This window comes from Nomascus leucogenys, chromosome 19 (genome assembly GCF_006542625.1).
Source record: "Nomascus leucogenys isolate Asia chromosome 19, Asia_NLE_v1, whole genome shotgun sequence".
NCBI classification, from domain to species: domain Eukaryota; kingdom Metazoa; phylum Chordata; class Mammalia; order Primates; family Hylobatidae; genus Nomascus; species Nomascus leucogenys.
Window position 1 is genome coordinate 74055312 of NC_044399.1, and position 15314 is coordinate 74070625.

The 15314-nt window shown below is 54.9% G+C and overlaps 1 protein-coding gene across 1 annotated transcript in view; it reads left to right on the plus strand.

The window, feature by feature from the left end:
• The window catches only part of ITGAE (integrin subunit alpha E), a 78286-nt gene that overhangs the window by 26532 nt on the left and 36440 nt on the right, over positions 1 to 15314 (plus strand). The window contains exons 3-14 of the mRNA XM_030799959.1: positions 3093 to 3184; positions 5094 to 5161; positions 5559 to 5676; positions 5902 to 6066; positions 6771 to 6886; positions 7504 to 7655; positions 9189 to 9342; positions 9947 to 10097; positions 11182 to 11249; positions 12093 to 12237; positions 13497 to 13639; positions 13995 to 14135. Coding sequence (XP_030655819.1) covers positions 3093 to 3184; positions 5094 to 5161; positions 5559 to 5676; positions 5902 to 6066; positions 6771 to 6886; positions 7504 to 7655; positions 9189 to 9342; positions 9947 to 10097; positions 11182 to 11249; positions 12093 to 12237; positions 13497 to 13639; positions 13995 to 14135 — 1513 coding nt within the window. The remainder of the gene's footprint in view (positions 1 to 3092; positions 3185 to 5093; positions 5162 to 5558; positions 5677 to 5901; positions 6067 to 6770; positions 6887 to 7503; positions 7656 to 9188; positions 9343 to 9946; positions 10098 to 11181; positions 11250 to 12092; positions 12238 to 13496; positions 13640 to 13994; positions 14136 to 15314) is intronic.

Here is a 15314-nt window from a genome sequence, read left to right on the forward strand (position 1 = left end):
AATTTGGAGAAAGAACCAATGGGGTTGGCAGGTGGATTGGATGTAGGGCATGAGTGAAAACATGACGGAAGCAAGGATACCTGCTGGGCTTCGCCTTTAGAACTTAGTTGTTCCTGATGCCATTTGCTGTGGGGGGAAGATGAGAAGAAGCAGGCTTGACAGGAAAGACCACAAGTTCTGTTTGTTTCCTATTGATGCTGTAACAAGTTACCACAAATGTAGTGGCTTACAACAACACAAGTTTATTATAATAATAATTATTATTATTATTTGGCACTCTTTCACACAGGCTGGAGTGCAGCAGCGAGATCTTGGCTCACTGCAACTTCCACCTCCCAGGTTCAAGTGATTCTCCTGCCTCAGCCTCCCGAGCAGCTGGGATTACAGGCATGCACCACTATGCCCAGCTAATGTTTGTATTTTTAGTAGAGACGGGGTTTTACCCTGTTGGCCAGGCTGGTCTTGAACTCCTGACCTCAGGTGATCCGCCTGCCTCGGCCTCCCAAAGTGCTGGGATGACAGGTGTGAGCCACTGAGCCCAGCTGCAAGTTTATTATCTTGTAGTTTTGGAGGTCAGAAGTCTGAAAAGGTGTCAGCAGGGCTGGGTCCCTTCTAGAAGCTCTGGGGGAGAATCCGTTTTCTTGCCTTTTTAGGCTTCTAGAAGCTGCCTGCATTCCTTGGCTCACGGCCTCCTCCTCCTCCTTAGGCCTGCAGCGTAACAAGCTTCACATCTTTCTCCGACTCTGATTCTCCTGCCTCCCTCGTAGAAGGACCTTTGTGATTACACTGGGGCTTTACAGCCCACCCGGGACAGCCCTGGGGGCTTCTGGGATGGGAGGGGCCTCCTTGGGAGGCTCCCAGCATTCCCTGCGGTCTCGCCGCTTCTCCCCTCTGCCTGCCTCATCGTCCCCCTGAGTCCCTGCGGCCCGCCTATGCCACCCTGCGGCCCCGTTTTCGGGGCCTCCCTCATAGAAGGACCCTTGTGATTTCACGGAGCCCACCCAGATAATCCAGGATAACCCCCCCATCTCATGATCCTTGATTTATTTAATCACATCTACAAAGTCCCTTTCGCCATAAAAGGCAACATATTCACAGGTTCTGGAGATTAGGATGTGGCCATCTTTGCGGGGCCATTATTCTGCCTACGATAGCAGATGGAGAGGTGGGAATTTCAGCCTTTATAGGTGTATTGAAGGCATGGGCTCGGAAGGGATCGCTAGGGAGACTGTGCCAGCGAGGAAGACGGTGACCCAGCCCCCGGATCCTGGTGGCAGATAGAGGTCAGACCGCGAAGGCACCAGCGAAGGCTTGAGGAATGAGTAGAGTAGACGGAAATCTAGAAGAAAGTGTTTCAAGGAGATGGTTACTCATGTCTGGGGCTTCTGAGAGGTCGAGGAAGATGAGGACAGAGAGGGGTCTGTTGGATGTGGCATTGTGGGGACCCCTGGTGACCTTCACAGGAACTGACTCAGAGGGTGGGAAGTCAGCTTGGGGTGGGTTCAGTTGGGGATGGGCAGATGGATGCACAGGTGCAGACTTTCTTATTGTTCTGTAAGCCATGCCGATATGTGAATATATTTCATAATGTATTAAACTGTAGGGTGATAGGAGTTGAGGAAGTAGAGACGGTATCTCATTTCCGCCCCCCATCCTATGCTCTTTAGTCTGTCCCAACCCACCAACCCACTGTAGCCACATCATGACCTTTTATTCTTTTTTTTTGAGACAGAGTCTCGCTCTGTCTCCCAAGCTGGAGTGCAGTGGCGCGATCTCAGCTCACTGCAAACACCATTCTCCTGCCTCCGCCTCCCAAGTAGCTGGGACTACAGGCGCCCGCCACCACGTCCGGCTAATTTTTTGTATTTTTAGTAGAGATGGGGTTTCACCGCGTTAGCCAGGATGGTCTCGATCTCCTGACCTCGTGATCTGCCCGCCTCAGCCTCCCAAAGTGCTGGGATTACAGACGTGAGCCACCGCGCCCAGCCTCATCATGACCTTTTGAAAGCACAGCTAATCATGCGCTTCCCCTTTATAAAGTCCTCCATGGCTTCCTACTGCCCTCCACAGAAAGACCTTGGATTTGGTTCACTGTTACCACCAAGCCCCCCGTCCCCTACCCACCATCCTCTATGACAACCCCCAGAGCTCGCTCTGTCTCAGGACAGCGCAGTTCTCCTGGGCAACGTGGATGGTGAGAATGTTGAGGCTGTCCCTGGAATCTGCCGTCTCCCTGGACTGGGCCTGGGTGGGGGCAAGAAGTGTGCAGTCAGGAGGCACAGCTCTTGAGGCTGCCTTAATCAGGCTGAGGCAGCCACCCCCAAACCTCCAGTTCTTTTATTTATTTATTTATTTATGAGACGAAGTCTCACTGTGTCCCCCAGGCTGGAGTGCAGTGGTGTGATCTCAGCTCACTGCAACCTCCGCCTCCCAGGTTCAAGCGATTCTCCTGCCTCAGCCTCCCGAGTAGCTGGGACTACAGGCACATGCCACCATGCCTGGCTAATTTTTGTATTTTTAGTAGACACAGGGTTTTGCCATATTGATCAGGCTGGTCTCAAACTCCTGACCTCAGGTGATCCACCTGCCTCAGCCTCCCAAAGTGCTGGGATTACAGGCGTGAGCCGCCGCGCCCGGCCTCCAAACCTCCAGTTCTGACGGACCCACAGGATGGGCACCAGCATACTCTTCTCAGGAACTAAGGCCGGGCAGGGCAGGCCCCCTGGGTGGCCCACCAGGAAGCTGGCACTGCCCCCCAACAGAACCAACCCCAACGCTGGTGGTTTTCTGGCCTCCCCATCCCTATCCCCACAAGAGAGCAGAGTTTTTATTAACCATCAGTATCACCCCTTCTTTGTCAGGGTGGGCAGCAGGCAGAGAGGGGTTGCATTTAACCATTTCCTGCCTGGTGCTGTGTAGAAGCAGAGGTTGGGCAAATGTCTTCCCCATAATCCAGAGTCTGGGCTAGGAATCTGCCGGCCAGACAGGGAGCCTGTGAGCCCAGGCAACTGGAATGGGAAGGGTGCTGGGCAGGCAGGGAGAAGACAAGGAACGTCAGCCAGCTCAGCTTTGCAACCTCCCCTCCCACTCAGGCTCCTGGTCACCAGCCCCAGAACCAAGAGGACACCAGGGCCCCTCCATCGATGTTCCCTTGTCCAGGATGAAATCATTTGCCATCCTGTAGGTAAGTCAGCCCCAATTCCAGAGAATGCTCCCCAGGACCCCCTTTCTAGCAAAATCCCCCTCCTCTAAACTCAAACCATTCCAACCCCAGCCTGCCTAATCCAGCCCGTTCACCCCTTGACTCTAGCATCACCCACAGCAAGATTCCATCCCAATGCCCAGTCCCCACCCCAACCCAATCCTAATCCCCGGCCACCGTTCCTGCTGCAATCCTAGCAACAGAAACGATACCTACAATGTATTGCGTGCCCACCATGTGCCCGGCAGTCCTCTGAGTCATTCCGTTTTCATCCTCAAAACCACACCATTTATAGAGAGGAAGCTACAGTTCAGAGAATGTAAGTCCTTTGGTTGCCAGTATGACCAAGTTCACACTTTTAGTGTTGGTGGCTGATTCGAAACTCTAGCCCTTCCTGATACAACTCATCACACCTCAGTGGAATTCACCCCCTACCTATTCAGTCTAACTGTGGCCATCCTAGTAACTAGCATGGGGCCTGACATATATTAGGTGCTCAATAAATGCCATTTGAATGAATGAATGAATGAATGAACCTGATTCACTCATTAAACTCTATCCATCCTACCCAATCAAACTCAGGTCACAGATTTACTGACAACCTCTTGGCCATATATATATATATATATATAGAATCCATGTCTGAGGCTGGGCGCCATGGCTCACGCCTGTAATCCTAGCACTTTGGGAAGCCGAGGCGGGTGGATCATTTGAGGTCAGGAGTTCGAGACCAGCCTGGCCAATATGGTGAAACCCCATCTCTACTAAAAATACAAAAATTAGCCAGGCATGGTGGTGCGTGCCTATAATCCCAGCTATTTGGGAGGCTGAGGCAGAAGAATCACTTGAACCCAGGAGGTGGAGGTTACAGTGAGCTGAGATTGCATCACTGGACTCCAACCTGGACAACACAGCAAGACTGTTTTAAAAAAAAATCCTGCCGGGCGCAGCGGCTCACGCCTGTAATCCCAGCACTTTGGGAGGCCGAGGCGGGCGGATCATGAGGTCAGGAGATCGAGGCCATCCTGGCTAACATGGTGAAACCCCGTCTCTACTAAGAATACAAAAAGAAATTAGCCGGGCGTGGTGGTGGGCGCCTGTAGTCCCAGGGAGGACTTGGGAGGACCAGGGAGGACTCCGGAGGCTGAGGCAGGAGAATGGCATGAACCCGGGAGGCGGAGCTTGCAGTGAGTCGAGATCGCGTCACTGCACTCCAGCCTGGGCGAGAGAAAGACGCCGTCTCAAAAAAAAAAATCCTTGTCTAAGAGGTACTCAGTTGAACAGACTCAGTATCAGTCCAGTAGGGTTGACTGAGTGATTCCATGACTGAAAAATAAGACAGTATCCTGAGGCTGACAGTGGGGAGGACGAGGAAGGAGCTACCATTTCTGCCCCTGATGCTGGGGGCAGTAAGATTCCCCAGGATGGGTCTATGAGGCTGATGAGTTCCTCGGTCCACACAGCCAGTCCCGCTGGCGGTTCCTCGGTCCACACAGCCAGTCCCACGGTATCTTGCACATTCCTTGGCACTTACGTACCCACCAGGCAGTGCTTCTCCACCCACCTGCCCGACCAAGCCCACTGAGGAAAAGCAGCAGGTATCAGCTATTGCTGAACGCCCATCACCAGGCTCACAAGGCTGGGCACAGAGCAGATCTCAATGGACATGTGTTGAAAGGGTCAGCAAATGAGCCCCAGGGATGGGCACTCGGCCCTGAATGTGTCCAGTCTTGACCTTGGAGGCCCCTGTTCTAGCTTTCTAGAGGCTTCTCTGAGTGGCCAGCAGTTCCTCATGGGGGCCTGACCAAGGTGGCTCTGTGCCCTCTGACCTTGGCTTCAGGTCTCTGCCTCCCAGAGTCCCCTTCTCCTCACCGGGGCTTAATTTTTTCAGAGCATGTCCCCATCCCCAAGGGGAGGCACAGGGGAGTGACCGTTGTCCGGAGCCACCACGGTGTTTTGGTGAGTGCATGAGCGAGAGGAGGGAGGGCCTCAGGGAGGCTGGTGCTAACCCTCGTGGTTGACCCTGGTGTTGAGACCGGTTCTGACTGGCGTGCTATTCCCGAGGCTGAGTCTAGCGTCTCCCTGGTGCCAACCCCAGGGCTCACTGTAGCTCTGACCACCTGTGCTGATACCAGGGCTGACCTAGGTATTCCCTGTGACCCAGCACACTCCTGCAGGTGTCGGCCTCAGCCTTGACCCCAGCACTGACTCCTACACCTGGTGAGGGGTGGGCCAGCCGTTCCTGTGCCCCCTGCCTGGTTGAGCCACTGAGTTCTGGAATGGGGGTGAGAATGTGGCTGTGGCTTGGGAACGGGGGGTGACCTGGTGTTTCCCTACCCTCTCTTCCCTCCCCCAGATATGCATTCAAGTGCTGGTCCGGAAGCCTCACAGCCTCAGCTCAGAACTCACAGGCACCTGTACCCTCTTGGGCCCTGACCTCCGTCCCCAGGCTCAGGCCAACTTCTTCGACCTTGGTAAGGATTGGACATTCACTGGCCTTGGATAGCTCTAAAGAGAGCTCCTTGGTCTCCAAGAAAAGGCACCAGCTCACGGCAGATGCAGTGGGACACAGACCCACAGTGGAGCAAGGCAGGGTTGAGGCGTCACATGAAAGGAATCAGGGCAGAACCATGTGTGAGTGTGCTCAGGCGAGGATGGAGCCTTTCTGACTCTGAGCTCTTCCATGTATGTTTCTAAAGAAAATCTCCTGGATCCAGATACACGTGCGGACACTGGAGACTGCTATAGCAACAAAGAAGGCGGCGGAGGAGAGGACGCAAACACAGCCAGGCGGCGCCGGGCTCTGGAGAAGGAGGAGGAGGAAGACAAGGAGGAGGAGGAAGACGAGGAGGAGGAGGAAGCTGGTGAGAAGAGACAGATCTGGGTTGCTCTGAGTCTATCAGAGCCAACTCCTAGGCTGGCAGCCTCCAAGGGTGAGGGGTGCCTCAGTCTGAGAGATGGGGAGCAGTGGCTGGACTTTACAGGCCTGACCAGTACCAGCTCCACCCACTCTTTCTTATAAATGGGGAAACTGAGGCTCAGAGAGTGGTAGTGATGGAAATGGCTCACACAGCACGCAAAGCTTGACCAGGTTCTAGCTCTCTTTTTGAAGGGGGAGACAAAAGCTTCTCTCTTGGGGCAGGTGTGGTGGCTCACGCCTGTAATCCCAGCACTTTGGGAGGCCGAAGTGGGCGGATCACTTGAGGTCGGGAGTTTGAGACCAGCCTGGCCAACATGGTGAAACCCCAACTCTACTAAAAAATTCAAAAATTAGCCAGGCATTGTGTTGTGGACCTGTAGTCCCAGCTACTTGGGAGGCTGAGGCAGGAGGATTGCTTGAACCCGGGAGTCAGAGGCTGCAGTGAGCTGAGATCCCACTACTGCCCTCCAGCCTGGGTAACAGAGTGAAGCTCCATCTCAAAAAAAATAAGCTTCCCTCTTGGGAGCTTCTCCAACTTCTTCCCTGAACTGAGCCCTCAGGGCTGCATGGGGGCATGTGCCCTACACATGCTGCCCTCACATCTGCCTCACATCCCATGCCCACTCCTGACCTTTTTGTCTTGGCCAGGCACCGAGATTGCCATCATCCTGGATGGCTCAGGAAGCATTGATCCTCCGGACTTTCAGAGAGCCAAAGACTTCATCTCCAATATGATGAGGAACTTCTATGAAAAGTGTTTTGAGGTGGGCTTCCCTAAGAGCTGGTTATCACTTATCTATTGCTGAGAATTGCCCTACCTCAGAACAACAATCACCGCATTTGCTCACAATTCTATGGGTCAGATACTTGGGCTGGGCTCAGCTGGATGATTCTTCTGTCCATCTTGCCTGGAGTTACCCTGGAGCTGCAGGCATCTGGTTGCTTGACTGGGGCTGGATGGCCTAAGATGACCTCACTCACTTGTCTGGACCATGTGTCTTTAGCAGGCCAGCCCAACTTTTTCATGGCAGCAACATTCTAAGAGGGCCAGATCCAATGCATGCAAGTATTTCTCAAGTCTCTAATTACATCACATTTGCTGATGTCTCATTGGCCAAAGCCAGTCATATGGCCAATCTCATCGTCAGTATGGAGGGCACTACACAGGGAGCTAGGGAGAAGCCTGTGATTCACTGGGGGCCTTACTATCGCACCCTTCTCCACCCCGACTCGCTTAGAGATTTTGCTCTGCCTTAGCATCTCTTTCTGCCCAGGGATAAGGTAGAAGGAGTGGATTTTTCTGCTGCTTCCAGGGGGAGCCATTTCAGGGGCAGAGGTGGCAATTCTTCCAAACTCCTGCCCTCCTGCCCATCCCCTGCAGTGCAACTTTGCCTTGGTGCAGTATGGAGGAGTGATCCAGACTGAGTTTGACCTTCGGGACAGCCAGGATGTGATGGCCTCCCTCGCCAGAGTCCAGAACATCACTCAAGTGGGGAGTGTCACCAAGACTGCCTCAGCCATGCAACACGTCTTGTGAGTGTGGGGGCTGCAGGAATTATTCTGGCCATGCTCAGAGTCTCTGTGGCATCATGCTTGGAGGAAGTGGCTGGACAGAACTGCAGGAGAAGAGAATTAGGGCTCCAGCCTTTCCCTGGCTGAGAGAGAACGTGAGGGATGATACCTCAAGGCTGTCCTCCAAAAAGCCTTCCAAAGACTCCCTCTTGTGAGAGGCAGGAGAGCAGAGTGCTCAGTGCACAGGCTGGCTGGGTTCAGATCTCAGCTCTGTTTTTGTTTGTTTGTTTGTTTATTTGTTTTTGAGATGGAGTCTCGCTCTGTCACCCAGGCTGGAGTGCAGTGGCACGATCTCGGCTCACTGCAAGCTCCGCCTCCCGGGTTCACACCATTCTCCTGCCTCAGCCTCTCGAGTAGTTGGGACTACAGGCGCCCGCCACCACACCCGGCTAATTTTTTGTATTTTTAGTAGAGGTGGGGTTTCACCGTGTTAGCCAGGATGGTCTCGATCTCCTGACCTCATGATCTGCCCGCCTGGGCCTCCCAAAGTGCTGGGATTACAGGCGTGAGCCACCACGCCCGGCCTCAGCTCTGGTTTGTATCTGTGTGACCCCGGGCAAACTGAAGGACCTTGTGACCTGTGCTTCAGTTTCCTCACTTTAAAAATGAGAAAAATAGGCTGAGCGCAGTAGCTCATGCTTGTAATCCCAGCACTTTGGGAGGCGAATGCAGGTGGATCACCTGAGGTCAGGAGTTCGAGACCAGTCTGGCCAACATGGTGAAACCCCGTCTCTACTCAAAATACAAAGTTAGCTGGGTGTGGTGGTGGGTGCCTGTAATCCCAGCTACTCGGGAGGCTGAGGCAGGGAGAATCGCTTGAACTCGGGAGGCGGAGGTTGCAGTGAGCTGAGATCATGCCACTGCAGTCCAGCCTGGGCGACAGAGCGAGATTCCATCTGTTTCAAAAAATAATAATAATAATAATAATAAAATAAATAAATAAAATGAGAATAATAATAGTACTCACAGCTTGGAGCAGTGGCTTGTGCCTATAGTTCCAGCTACTCAGGAAGCTGAGGCAGGAGGATTGCTTGAGCCCAGGAGTTCAAGGATGCAGTGAGCCATGATCACAACACTGCACTCCAGCCTGGGTGACAGAGTGAGACGCTGTCTCTAAAAAAGAAATAAAAATAATAGCACTTGCCTGATAGATTTTGACGGTTGGATGGGTTAAAACATACAGTGTTTACAACAGTGCCTGGCACATGATAAGTGCCATGTGAGTATTATCTATCGTCTTAATATCATTACTTTTCCTGTACGCACACAAGAGGAATAGACTGCCAGCCAGCACCTTTCTGCTGGGAGCAGGTGAGAAGCAAGAACACCTGTGTTGCAGCCCTCCCTCTGCCCAGCCTCGCTGCGTGACTTAAGGGGGCATCACCCCGTTCTCTGAGTCTTTCGGGAGGATTGTGAACCCTCCCAATTCTGATACAGGTCAGAGAATAAAGTCTCTCCTGGAGCTCGGTCATCCCTTTACTCTCCCCTGCTTAGAGACAGCATCTTCACCTCAAGCCACGGCTCCAGAAGAAAGGCATCCAAGGTCATGGTGGTGCTCACCGATGGTGGCATATTCGAGGACCCCCTCGACCTTACGACAGTCATCAACTCCCCCAAAATGCAGGGTGTTGAGCGCTTTGCCATTGGGGTAAGAGCCAGGAGCCAGGAGGCACCTCCTGAACCTGCACAGCCTGGGGTGGGGGAGGGGGGAGCCAGGGTTGTCGATGGGGGCTTTTCTGTAAGCAGCTTATCCAGACCCTGTTCTATTCACAAATGCTCCTCTTCTCCCCATGCCCTGTCATCCCAGAGAGGGCTCATTTCCCCATAGTGGTCACAGCTTACTGGCCAAATAGTGATGGGAGAGCCACAGGAAACACACCAAGGAAGGTTCCTGGAGGACCGTGATGCCAAGCTGAGTCCTGCCAGACAAACGGGAGTAGCTGGCCTAGGGCACAGGGGAGGCAGAGAAGGGCCTGCAGGCAGAGGGAGCAGCATGTGCAGAGATGAGGAGGAGCTTGGTGTGTTCAGGAGAACAATATACTTGTTTTACACAGTTTTACCACTTTACCACTTTGGTAAAACTGGAATTTTGCCCAGAGTGTGTGCAGAACAGGGAGCAGGGAAAGGAGGAGAAAGGAAGGAAGGAGACAGGTAACGGAGGGCCCCAGAGGCCAGGTGGAGGGGCTCAGTTCTCTCCCTGGGACTGGGGAATCCACGCGGCGCTGACTTGCTGACCCAGGCCCTCTGTGCAGGTGGGAGAAGAATTTAAGAGTGCTAGGACTGAGAGGGAACTGAACCAGATCGCCTCAGACCCGAATGAGACCCATGCTTTCAAGGTGACCAACTACATGGCGCTGGATGGGCTGCTGAGCAAACTGCGGCACAACATCATCAGCATGGAAGGTGAGGGCTCCGGGACCCACGCCACCGCAGGAGGCCCGAGCCTGTGCTCCAGCCCCGCCTCTGCCCCATCTTCATGTGGTTTCTCTGAGCAACTCCCATCATCTCCCTGAGCCTCAGCTCTTCCGTGTCTAAAAAGGGAATGGCCGGGTGTGGTGGCTCACGCCTGCAATCCCAACACTTTGGGAGACAGAGGCGGGTGAATCGCTTGAGGCCAGGAATTCGAGACCCGCTTGGGCAACATGGCGAAACCCCATCCCTACTAAAACAAAAATTTGCTGGGGCCGGGTGTGGTGGCTTACGCCCGTAATCCCAACATTCTGGGAGGCCAAGGCCAGTGGATCACCTGAGGTCTGGAGTTCGAGACCAGCCTGGCCAACATGGTGAAATCCTGTTTCTACTAAAAATACAAAAAAATGTAGCCAGGTGTGGTGTGCACGCCTGTGATCCCAGCTACTCAGGAGCCTGAGGCAGAAGAATCACTTGAATTCAGGAGGCGGAGGTTGCAGTGAGCCAAGATCGCACACTGCACTCCAGGATGGGTGACAGAGCGAGGCTCCGTCTCAAAAAAAAAAAAAAAAAAAAAAATTAGCCGGGCGTCGTGGCGCATGACCTGTATTCCCAGCTACTTGGGAAGCTAAGGCACCAGGTCACTTGACCTCGGGAGGCGCAGGTTGCAGTGAGCTGATATTGAGCCATGGCACTCCAGCCTGAGCAACAGAGTGAGACACTGTCTCAAAAAAAAAAAAAAAAAAAAAAAAAGCAACAATATCCCCAGGCCTCCTTGCGTCCCAGAATCTCCATGACGCTCTGATGAACTGAGCTGGTGCTGGAGAAACAAGGATGATTGGGGCATAGTCCCTTCTCCCAGGAGCTCACAGACGAGGAAACTGAGGCCTAGAGAGAGTGAACTGCCCAGACAGTAGTTGCTCAAGGAGAACCTGGGTCTCTACCCTCAGCCGGGCGCTCTTCCTGTTAAACCAAGCATAGTTCCCTCTGGGAGTGAGGCCAAGCTGGACTGTCCCCTGACTCAGTTTCTCCCTTCACCTCGGCCCACAGCAGTCTCACTGGGCTTCTTGGCTTGCAGGCACGGTCGGAGACGCCCTTCACTACCAGCTGGCACAGATCGGCTTCAGTGCCCAGATCCTGGATGAGGTACGTGGCTGACTCAGCACCAGGCAGGCTTGCCCATTGGGGAGGGGCCCAGGACACCTAGGATGCAGGGACTCCTGCCTCCCATCCAGGGCTCTGCCCTACCTGTGGTGATTCCTCTAAAACAGCCATTTTATTTTATTTATTTATTTATTTTGAGACGGACCCTTGCTCTGTCGCCCAGGCTGGAGTGCAGTGGTGCAATCTCGGCTCACTGCAACCTCCGCCTCCCAGGTTCAAGCGAGTCTCCTGCCTCAGCCTCCCGAGTAGCTGGGATTATAGGCGCGTGCCACCATGCCTGGCTAATTTTTTTTTTCTTAATAGAGACGGGATTTCGCCATGTTGGCCAGGCTGGTCTGGAACTCCTCAGGTGATCCACCGGCTTCGGCCTCCCAGAGTGCTGGGATTACAGGTCTGAGCCACCGCGCCCGGCCTGAAAGAGCCATTTTAGGATAAAGGGAAACATTTCTGCGTGCTCACCTTAATCTGGACCACTGAGATAGACAAAAGGGTGGCCATATTGATTACAGGAGGTCGCTTTTTTCCGTGTGCTCAAACATCCAGTTGTTCCTCTGAATACAGACCAGTCAACAGGACTCGGCCTGGGTCAGCTTACCAACCAAACTGCTTGCTTCTCCCGGAGGAGGGAGTGCAAGGGCACGAGGCAGGAGCCCAGTGTTGGCCATCTCACCTTCCCGCCTGCATCTCTGGCCAGGCGGGCACTAGACCACCGAACGCCCCCCTTCTCCCAGCCAGGTTAGCCGCGCTGGCCCAGAGACCCGCGGCCACCGCGGCCCGGCCCTGGGTCCCTCCCACTCATCTGGGCCCCATCCCCGTCCCCTTCAGCGGCAGGTGCTGCTCGGCGCCGTCGGGGCCTTTGACTGGTCCGGAGGGGCGCTGCTCTACGACACACGCAGCCGCCGGGGCCACTTCCTGAACCAGACAGCGGCGGCGGTGGCGGACGCGGAGGCTGCGCAGTACAGCTACCTGGGTGAGGGCGGGGCCTGGGGCGGGGCTACCTGGCGAGGGCGGGGCCTGGAGGCTACCTGGGCGAGGGCGGGGCCTACCTGGGCGAGGGCAGGGCCTGGGGGCCACCTGAGGAGCGAGGGGCCAGGAGGCTACCTGGGTGAGGGCGAGGCCTGGAGGCTACCTGGGCGAGGGTGGGGCCTGGGAGCTGAGGAGCGAGGGGCCAGGAGGCTACCTGCGCGAGGGCGGGGCCTGTGGGCTACTTGTGCGAGGGCGGGGCCTGGGGGGGGGCTACCTGGGAGAGGGCGGGGCCTGGAGGTTACCTGGGGAGGGCGGGGCCTGGAGGTTACCTGGGGAGGGCGGGGCCTGGAGGTTACCTGGGGAGGGCGGGGCCTGGAGGTTACCTGGGGAGGACGGGACCTAGAGGCCACCTGGGCAAGGGCGGGGCCGAGATGGGGACACCGAGGCTGCGCATTAGGCTGCACTTGAGGTTTCCGAATGGGGGCGGGATCTGGTCAGTCACATGGGCCGAGGGGCGGGTCCTGGTTAGGGACCCTGAGGCTGAACTACAGCCTCCTGGATAGGTACAGGGCCTGTCAGGTACACCAGGCAGAGCAGCCACCCAGGGGAGGGCGGGGCCTCTCCATTAATAATAGTGGTGCAGTAGCTCACGCCTGCAATCCCAGGAGGTCGAGGCGGGCGGATCACCTGAGGTCTGGAGACCAGCCTGGCCAACATGGCAAAACCCTGTCTCTACTAAAAATACAAAAATTAGCTGGGCGTGGTGGCGGATGCCTGTAGTCCCACATACTCGGAAGGCTGAGGCACAAGAATCGCTTGAACCCGGGAGGTGGAGGTTGCAATGAGCCAAGATTGTGCCACTGCACTCCAGCGTGGGCGATAGACCGAGACTCTGTCTCAAAAATAAATAAACAAATAAATAAAAATACTAATAGTGGTGGGCGCCCTCTCACCCCTCTTCTCGGTCCTGCTAGGGTGTGTGTGTGAGCGCGGGTAGTGAATGTGTGCGAACGAGTATTTTGAGCAAAGCTGCATACGCGACAGACAGCATGCGCATCACATCTGTGTGATGGGGATGTGTGTGACTGGCAAAGTGAGAGCGCTCGCTGATGCCAATTTTTAATATAGTGAGAAAGACAGTCTCTCCTATTTTGCCCCCCTCCCCAGGCCACTTTGAAGGCCTGACTGGGAAGGTGCCTGGGCCAAGAGAGAGGCCAGGTGGGAGCACACGGTGTGTTCACAGCCACACCACCCTTGCCCCAGGTTACGCTGTGGCCGTGCTGCACAAGACCTGCAGCCTCTCCTACGTCGCGGGGGCTCCACGGTACAAACATCATGGGGCCGTGTTTGAGTTCCAGAAGGAGGGCAGAGAGGCCAGCTCCCTGCCAGTGCTGGAGGGAGAGCAGGTACCTGCTGGGGAAAGCCTCCACCCCTTATGACGGATGGGGAATCTGGAGGCCCCAAGGGAAAGGGGTGGGTCTCATGGTGCACAGTGGGCCAAGGCCTAGGCTGGGTAAAACTCAGGCTCCTGAGTGGAGCTCGAGGGCTCTGCCTCAGCTCCGCATGTCTGACTGCCAGGCAGTTTCCTCCACTGTGGGGCCTGGGGTGCCCCTCCACTCTTCTGTTACTCTCAGTGAGCAAATTGATATGTAACGACCCAAATTGGGTGGTCCAGGAAGCACGTGGGTAGGGTTGTAGCCTTGTTGAGGGAGGGGTGGAGGAGCGGGGCTCCTGGTGAGCTGAGTTCCTCCCGGGCTGTAGATGGGGTCCTATTTTGGCTCTGAGCTGTGCCCTGTGGACATTGACATGGATGGAACCACGGACTTCTTGCTGGTGGGTGCTCCATTTTACCACGTTCATGGAGAAGAAGGCAGAGTCTACGTGTACCGTCTCAGCGAGCAGGTGGGAGAGTCTCCATCTTCATGAGCTTGCTGAGGCTGTGGCACTCAGCCTGACACAGAGGTGATGGAGGCTGGGAGTGCCCTGGCCCTGCCTGGCACCAGTGGGCAGTGATGGGAAGTGCTCAGGCTGGATGGCGGCTGGGCGGGGCAGCGGCATCACTCTCCGCACCCACTTTCTTACCCAAGGGCAATCGTTGATGATAATATCTCTAATATCTCTTTTTTTGTTGTTGTTGTTGTTTTTGAGATGGAGTTTTGCTCTTGTTGCCCAGGCTGGAATGCAATGGCATGATCTCGGCTCACCGAAACCTCTGCCTCTGGGGTTCAAGAGATTCTCCTGCCTCAGCCTCCCGAGTAGCTGGGATTACAGGCATGGGCCACCACGCCCGGCTAATTTTGTATTTTTAGTAGAGACAGGGTTTCTCCATGTTGGTCAGGCTGGTCTTGAACTCCTGACCTCAGGTGATCCACCCACCTCAGCCTCCCAAAGTGTTGGGATTACAGGCGTGAGCCACCACACCCAGCCTTTTTTGTTTTTTCAAGACTGAGTCTCACTCTGTTGTCCAGGCTGGAGTACAGTGGTGCAATCTTGGCTTACTGCAACCTCCACCTCCTGGGTTCAAGTGATTCTCCTGCCTCAGCCTCCCAAGTAGCTGGGATTACAGGCATGTGCCACCACACCCGGCTAATTTTTGTATTTTTAGTAGAGATGGGGTTTCGCCATGTTAGCCAGGCTGGTCTCAAACTCCTGACCTCAGGTGATCCACCTACCTTGGCCTCCCAAAGTGATGGGATTATGGGCATGAGTTACACGCCCAGCTGATAACATCTCTTACAGCTGCATGGTTGGCAAAGCCCATTTAGTCCAGGATCTCACTTGTTTCTCACAGTAACTATGGGAGGTAGCTGCCACTCTCATCTTACGGGTGAGGAAGCTGGGGCTTGGTGAGCCTCAGTGATGCCAAGACTTGCTCAAGTGTACCTAGCATGTGTGTGGCAGAGCCACGAGTGAAACCCAGGCCTCTCATTTGCAGCAATGCACCCCTGCCCATGGAAGTAGAGGGGGGCGGGCTCTGAGTCCTGAACTTCCAGGTAGGAGGACCCCAGCTTTCCCCTCGTGCTCACTGTGTGACCTTGGGTAGGTCCCTGGCCTTTTCTGGGGCTCAAACTCCCTGCTGGA